General features: G+C 39.4%; 1 protein-coding gene across 2 annotated transcripts in view; it reads right to left on the bottom strand.

The window, feature by feature from the left end:
• Positions 1-1,815: 1,815 nt before the first annotated feature.
• slc25a22a (solute carrier family 25 member 22a) overlaps positions 1,816-7,390 on the bottom strand; it is a 17,075-nt gene continuing 11,500 nt past the window's right edge. For both annotated transcript variants that reach the window (XM_008412116.2, XM_008412115.2), the window contains 5 exons: positions 4,673-4,733; positions 4,373-4,517; positions 4,136-4,290; positions 3,973-4,048; positions 1,816-3,851 (listed from right to left, as the gene is read on the bottom strand). In XM_008412116.2, coding sequence (XP_008410338.1) covers positions 3,698-3,851; positions 3,973-4,048; positions 4,136-4,290; positions 4,373-4,517; positions 4,673-4,733 — 591 coding nt within the window. In that variant the 3' untranslated portion in view covers positions 1,816-3,697. The remainder of the gene's footprint in view (positions 3,852-3,972; positions 4,049-4,135; positions 4,291-4,372; positions 4,518-4,672; positions 4,734-7,390) is intronic.

The raw sequence follows: 7,390 nt of genomic DNA on the forward strand, positions 1-7,390 counted from the left end.
ATGCACAAGGTCGGTAAAACAATTCACAGCTGGATTAAAAAAACAAAACAAAAACAAAGCAAGAAGAACTTTGAGATTCAGCTGAAAACCGATGAAAACAATCTAAAGAGGGAGAAGGAGGAGGGATGAGGTTTGGAAGTAAATCGAGCAGTAATACCAACAACATTACAACAGATCATTTCACCATAATCACAGCATACAGGTTCCGGACAGAACTTTACATTCACTTACTTAGAGCAGAAATGTTTGACGTTGGGCTTTTTAATGACGCATCTGAGCTCCTCTCTTTTCCAGGTTGGAACGATGATAGATCACGAAACCAGTTTTACAGTTTTGAAAAGTGTGGATTTTCTCCATTTCTTATTATTTGTATTTGGCAAAATGTCTTGAGTCACTTAGATGTTTTCTAAGGCCTTCAACAAGCTTCAGGCACAGATCTAGATATCTAATCAGTGTTCTTATTGGCTTGTTAAGTTTCCCACATTAAAGAATCACTCTCGTAGCTTTAGCAGAATTGGTATCAGGGCCTTCCCAGAAGCTTATTGTTAGTTTTATCACAACACTAAGCAGAATGCTGAGAGGAGTCAATGTGACATCCCTGACAGTTCCAAGGCAGCATCACGCTGAGGGTCTGCTTTGCTGCTTGTGCTCCTGGAGCATTTAACCAATACAGTGTGTAGTTTTGACCCTGTGTGGATTTAGACCCAAGTTAAAAAATATATACTAAGCACCCAATTCTTGTTCTTAAAAACCATAGTTGTACAAAGTATCATCTCTCCAACCTGGAAGAAGAAAAGTTAAATTAAATCTACGCCCACAGCTGCATGTAAACTTCTGAACAGAAATGAATGTAAAATCAAGTCAGAATATCAAAGAAAATAATAATAATAATAATAATAAAGCCAAGTTTAAATGAGTTGGTGGGTCTTTTTGCCTTTTTCACCTCCCTCAGACATATTGTCTGCTTCCACTGTTGAAAGGTGCCACTCAGTGTCTAGCGGCCTCCTCCCTGATTTATGGCTTTGGGTTACAGTAAGACGTGGAGAGAGGCCGAGTTTTTAGTGCAGCCTCTGTCGTATTGCAGCAGCCTCGTAGAAGAAGCACCAGTCAGACGCACGTGTTAACATAACAGCTTCCTCAGAGCTCGTCTTCCTCAGTGTGCATTTATTTATCGTTGTGTCATTCACTGGAAGCTAAACCTCAGCAGTAAGATTCTTCATTTGGTCCTATGTTCAAATAAGTGGCTGAACCCACAGATTTAATTCATAGTCCGGGGAAAATGGCACCTCCAAAAACATAAAAAATCCATCTGAAGATCAGCTAGTGTTCTCCTTGGCGCACAGTAATAATTTAAAAAAAAACTCTGATGTTCCTTCATTTGACTCGTCATTCTAACATAAAATCACCACAATATGAATTGAATGGGGAAGGTGGAGAGGTAGGTGTGCAAATAAGCCATAACGTACAAAAACAATAAATTCTAAAACAGAGTTCATTTCATCTGAATATGTACAATATAGATAACAAAGTAGACAATATAACACTAAAAAAAAAAGCACATACAAATATATAACGCTATACTGCTTCTAGGAGGGAATATCTATAAATAAAGCTCACTCCCACAAATGATATCACACTGAAAAAGTTGCATCAGAAGTGCAACAGAACAATTGAAGAGCTGCTTGACCAGTGGGAGCAAGGAAGGAATGTGATTGGATAATACACATCAAAGTCACCTTGATCTCCGACTAGTTACACCAATGGCGGGACGCCTCAGTGTTGTGATGCATAAACAAGATACGACAGGGCTGTTCTTTTTTTTTTTCGCCCGGCGGCTTAAAGCAAACAAAACCTCTAAAGCAAACGAGCAGAAATGTTTGGTACAAATCGCACAACACTGAGCGCGCACTGGTCTGACTTTTCAGATGAATGAAAAGGGTTTTCATTAGCTCTTTGGGTCCTGCCACTGAATGCAAGTTTGGACAAAGCTGGAAAATGAAGAGCAAACTCTTGTGTAAACAAACAAAAAAACAAAACAAAAAAAAAACAATAAGTCTGCATCTACAGGTTTCACAACATGATGTCTGACCATCTAGAAACCCACAGTAAATCATAGATTGCAGAACATTTCAGCACACAGGGGTCTTAAAGCTCAAAAGCAATCCCCTCGATGATCACTCAGCTGTGATTTTGTTTCAAATTTAAACTTCAGAAACACGCAGTTTGTGGCCGTTCACAATAATCAGAAGTTGCATGGTATGAGAGCAAAAAAAAAGACATTGTTCTGGGAGGCCAAACAGTAGAACCACTATGGCTAAGCTGAATGTCAGATGGAACTTGATCTCCTTAAAAAGCCAAGGCAATCAAAGCCTGCTCTGAGCCGAACCGCTGAGTTCATTACAGCCACTTACTGTACAGGGGAAGGAAAGTGGATTCCCTGGAAAGATCACAGGGAGTGAGCTGGTATCACATCAACACACTGCCCTGGGACTTGGCATGAACCAGACTCCCACTGTTTAGTAGTCTCTCATTACATAAAGTCTGTTTGTCCATTAAAGCTCCAGATTAGGCATGGGCTGGTTACTGAAATCAATGTATTACCATGGTTTTAAAAGGTTACAGCTTAAAACTCACTGAAGATTTACATTATACAGTTATTTCAACTTAAAGTCTTTCTAACGAGGAGCCTTGGAAACAACAACACATTTTCCCTCCCCAAACTATTTCTGCACGCTGTTGGTCAGCTGGCTGAAAAAGGCTGCTACCTTTTGCCCTTGTGTTCAAGAAAGAACAAAATTTGCTGTTCATGAAAGCCAAATGATTTCCACTTGTTGTCACACTTTGGTATGTCTGTTCAGCAGCCGGTTGTAGGATAGCTAATTAACCAATAACATCATCAGATCCCTATCGTTTTTCTTTCTAAACAACAAAACCACAAAAGTATAATTCATGTTCTACATAAAGCTAAATCCTTGCATATTTGCTTGCATCTATCAATAAAAGATTAACATTTTTAATCGTAAAATATTTGATATTTAACAATATCATAACTCATTGTAGTATCATTTTAGCAGGAGTAGCAATACTTGTCTGATTTTCTGCTTCAATTTAAAAGAATTTTATGATTCGCTGTTTCAGAATTTATGTCTAAACCAGTTTAACATTGTATTTGTACACAAAGTTGAGAATTTTATACTGGCCCATGCCTACTCCAGATTTTCTATATATTTCTAACAGAAGACTTTCACTTTATTGCTCAATTTAGGGCAGTGGAAAAATGGGAATTTCACATCGAATGCAACGGGATGTTCTGATATTAAAAGGGTAATGAAGCCTCCAAAGGGCATTACTGAAGGGCTTGCAGAACTGCTACAGCCAAGGGCAGTACATCTAATTTGCTAAGATTGACAATCATATTTAAAAGTACAATAAAATTTAATTACAGACCTCTGTTTGTAGCATGATTTCCAGAAAGCTGCTGTGGCGTAGCTTGCCAACTGGAAACTTGTGCGCTGCCACAGGCATCTTGGCAAAACAAAGGCTCCCTTCTGAACTTTTTGAACATTCAGCACAACAATTTAAAAACAAAAATAAATGAGATCCAAAAGAAAAAAAAAAAAAAACTCTAAGAATCAGACGAATCCTCATGGAGCTGATGTAACGCATCGCGGGAGGGAAGGCGGAACAGAGGTGCGTCTTAGTTGTTTTTCTTAGGCAAGAAGCTGAGGATGTATTCGCCCACGCCCAGGAAGTAGACGACCTGGGCAATGCCGAACAGAGGCGCGATGACCAGGGCGCGACAGTAGGCTCCCTTCAGGAAGGCTGACGGACCCTCGTTGCGCATGATTTTCCTGGAGAAGACATAAGTCATTACTTACACCAGAACAAAAGGAGCAGCATTAATAATCTGCCTGCAGAGATAATAATGAAGACTTCACACTTGCTTTAGCTGTACAGACATAATGAGGTCACCTGATACAGTCGATCACTCCAGAGTACGTGTCTTCTGTGCTTCCTCGAGTCAGGGACTGAAGTCTAGTCTTTATCACTGCAATTCAGCAAGCCCAGGGTAGACTGTGAACGTCAAGTATCGGTGCGCATGCTGCTGAAAATGCATCAAAACACGGCAGCTCACCATCAACGGGGTTGACTGCAACAGCCGCTGTGCTTCCTGCAACGCAGCCTGATATGAAAGACACGTAGAAAGGAGCGGGGCCCTCCGCGTCTTTCTTCCCCAGGTTATTCAGATTAGCAAAAAGGGGGAAGTAGATGACAGAGAAAGGAACGTCCCTGCATACGCAACAAAAAGACGAGTCAGGCCTGGACATGGAAAATGGATCAGAGTTTGTTGGAGAAACTGTCACTAATTTACCTGAGCAGTGTGGCACTGAGGCCTTTATAGAGTCCAGCAATACCCTTTTCCCTCAGTAGTTGTCTGGTGATCTGCATGGCTGTCGGGGACTTTGTCTCCACAGTTCCTGCTGCCACCGTCTCTGGCATGAGCTTCCTCTGAGCAGCTAAAGTCCATGAGAAGCAAAGTACATCTCAAGTTCCTAATGCTATCCAAAGCAAAACGTGTATGTGTATTCTCTAAGAACACCACACGAGGGCGCTCTTTCCTAATGACATTTAAAGCTGTGGTATTGAAAAGTATGTTCCCATTTCCTCTTACCGAGCCTCCCTGCGTCCTGCAGCTGGATTTTCAACATCTCCATAGGAGTTGTCACAATAACCTGTGAAGAAACAGAAATAAATGGTGTCAAACAAAGCATCCACGCATGCAGCACCAGCTTTGTCTCTCAAAAAGTAGAAATTTAGAGTGCTACTTGAACTTTTCCACATTTTGTCAAGTCAGTATCACATTCCTCAAATTATTTTATTGAAGTTTTACCCACAACAAATCAGCTTATAATCATTAACTGAACAGGTAATATGGTTTTTACATCTGGCATTGGTTTGTATTAAGCCCGCCTGAGTCAATACCTGAGTTACAGCTGCAAGTCTTGGGGTATGTCTCTAACAGTTCTGCACATTTAAACTGCCATTTTCCATCTTCTTGTTGTCAAGTTAGCTCAATTTTAGCCTGAATAGATGGAGGGCATCAGATTTTCAGTTGGATTTAGATTTAGACTTTGACCACAGCCTTGTTGCTGGGACCGTGTGTTTAGTGTTGTCGTCCTGTGGGCAGGTGAATCTCCAACCCATTATTAAGTCTCTTGTAGACTGTGGCAGGTATTCTGCTTTTCTCTGTGCTTGGTTTCATTCATCTTCCCAACATCATTCAACTGGTTTCCCAGCGTCTGCTAATGGAAAATATTCCCACGACAAGATGCCAACATCACTGTATTTCAAGAACAAGATGGCGTGTTCAGGCTGATGAGCAGAGTTGGTTTTCAAACATGCAGCACAAAATTATGGTCTCATCTGACCAGAGCATTTTTATGTCTCCTGTGTTCCCTGTAAGAATTGTTTTTGGTTTGTTTCAGCACTATACTTCTTCTTAAGGCCAGATGTGTGAAGTTCACAGTTTAGGCGGACTGCCACGCCTTGCAGGTGTGTTATGCTCTTTGATTGCTAGATTTAATAATGCTCTGTTAAATTTTTAAAACTTGGAATGTGATTTTATTATATAGACTATATCAACGTTTATTAGGTAAGTGAGTATTTTCACCATGTCATATTTTGTAGCTCCAAGCTGGATGAACTTGAATGCCTAATGCATTTAACCATAACAGGTGATGTGCATCTGTGTAATGAAGGATTGTGTTGCCTGACATTTTATATCAAGGTGTGCATAATTACTAAGCAGCTTCTTTCTTTAGGCAAAATGGGCCAAGAAAGGAGATTTAACCAACTCTGAAAAGTCAAACATTACCAAAAGTCTGTCAGAGCAGTAAAGACTCTTGAAATTCATAAGATATTGGGGCGTGATCACAGAACTATCAGACGTTTGGTTGCAAATAGTCAACAGGGTCGCAAAAAGCATGCTGACAAAGAAAAGAAGAATAAAGTGTTAAGCTACAAGGAAGCCATTATCTTTCAGCACTGTCCTTTTCCATGACTATAACCTTCCTCTAGTAGCTAGAAGTAGAAGATGTTTAGAACTTAGAGACACAGCCATGGTCAGGTGGGCTGAAACCTGACCACCACTGACCAAGGTGAAGACCAGACCAAGAAATATCTGAAGACAGATTTATCAAAGGTTTTATGACTCCTCACGGGCCAAACAGATGGGGCCATGACTGGATCAGTGATCAGGGGTAATGGTGTGGATGAGGTGACACAGTTAAAGATGTGCTGTTTGAACCTTTTCTGGTTGAAGATGGATTCAAAATCAATCCCCAAACCTGCTGCTAATTTTTAAAAGACACTTTCGTTAAGCAGAGGTGCAGGAATAAGTCTGCATCTTTCAAAAAGATAATCATTTTTATGCAGGACAATGAATCCAAGTACAGTAAAGGCGTCAAATTTGAAAGACTTATAACATGGCCACTTCCTCACTTCACCTAACCAAAAATTTAGGCAGTTCTTAAACATGAGTGAAGGAAAACAGTCCATTTATCTGAAGTGTCTGAATAAAAAGTTGATCAGCAGCAGATCAGAGAAACGTGACAGACTTCATAAATTAAAAAGTTGTATCACTGTTATTGAAAATAAGGAGGGCAATATTTGTCAGTGTTTCTTTTTCTTATAGTAAGAAATGTTTATGGAAAAGTTTTAACTTGTTTGTCTATAATTTTCACTAAAACAGATAAAAATAGGAGAAAAAAATGTGTTTTTATTTAGATGTGCAATAACTCTGTCTAATAGTAGCTGCCCAATAATTTTGCACAAATAAATATTCACCTAAGAAAGCCAAAACCTCACTTTTACTTGCTTAAACATTTATGTTTGAGGTTTATTAACATTTTGGATTAACAGAGCACTGCAGTTGGTGATTAATAAAAATAATCCTTTAATACCTGCTTTAAACTTTTTCATAACTCTAACCCTGACCTATCTGCTGTGTCCCTTGGTCTTCACGCTACTGTTTAACACTATTATACTCTAGCAATCCTTTAAAACTTTCACAAAACAGCTGTATTTATACTAAGGTTAAACTAAATCATTAAGGTGGACTGGAATAAAGCGGAATAAAATTACATTACACTTTTATTTGTGAAGCTTTTTGAAAAACCTTTCCTATTTTCCTTCCAGTTTTCAACTATGCACCACTTAGTGTTAGTTTTTTAAATAAAATCTCAATTAAAAAGATCAAATTTGACAGTTGCAACATGGCAAATGTGGTCTGAAGACTTTTTCACTCAACTCTATTTAGATAAATACTGAGTGAGACTGGAAGAGTGTGTGTGTGTGTGTGTGTGTGTGTGTGTGTGTGTGTGTGTGTGTG

The sequence above is a fragment of the Poecilia reticulata genome, linkage group LG6 (genome assembly GCF_000633615.1).
Source record: "Poecilia reticulata strain Guanapo linkage group LG6, Guppy_female_1.0+MT, whole genome shotgun sequence".
NCBI classification, from domain to species: Eukaryota; Metazoa; Chordata; class Actinopteri; order Cyprinodontiformes; family Poeciliidae; genus Poecilia; species Poecilia reticulata.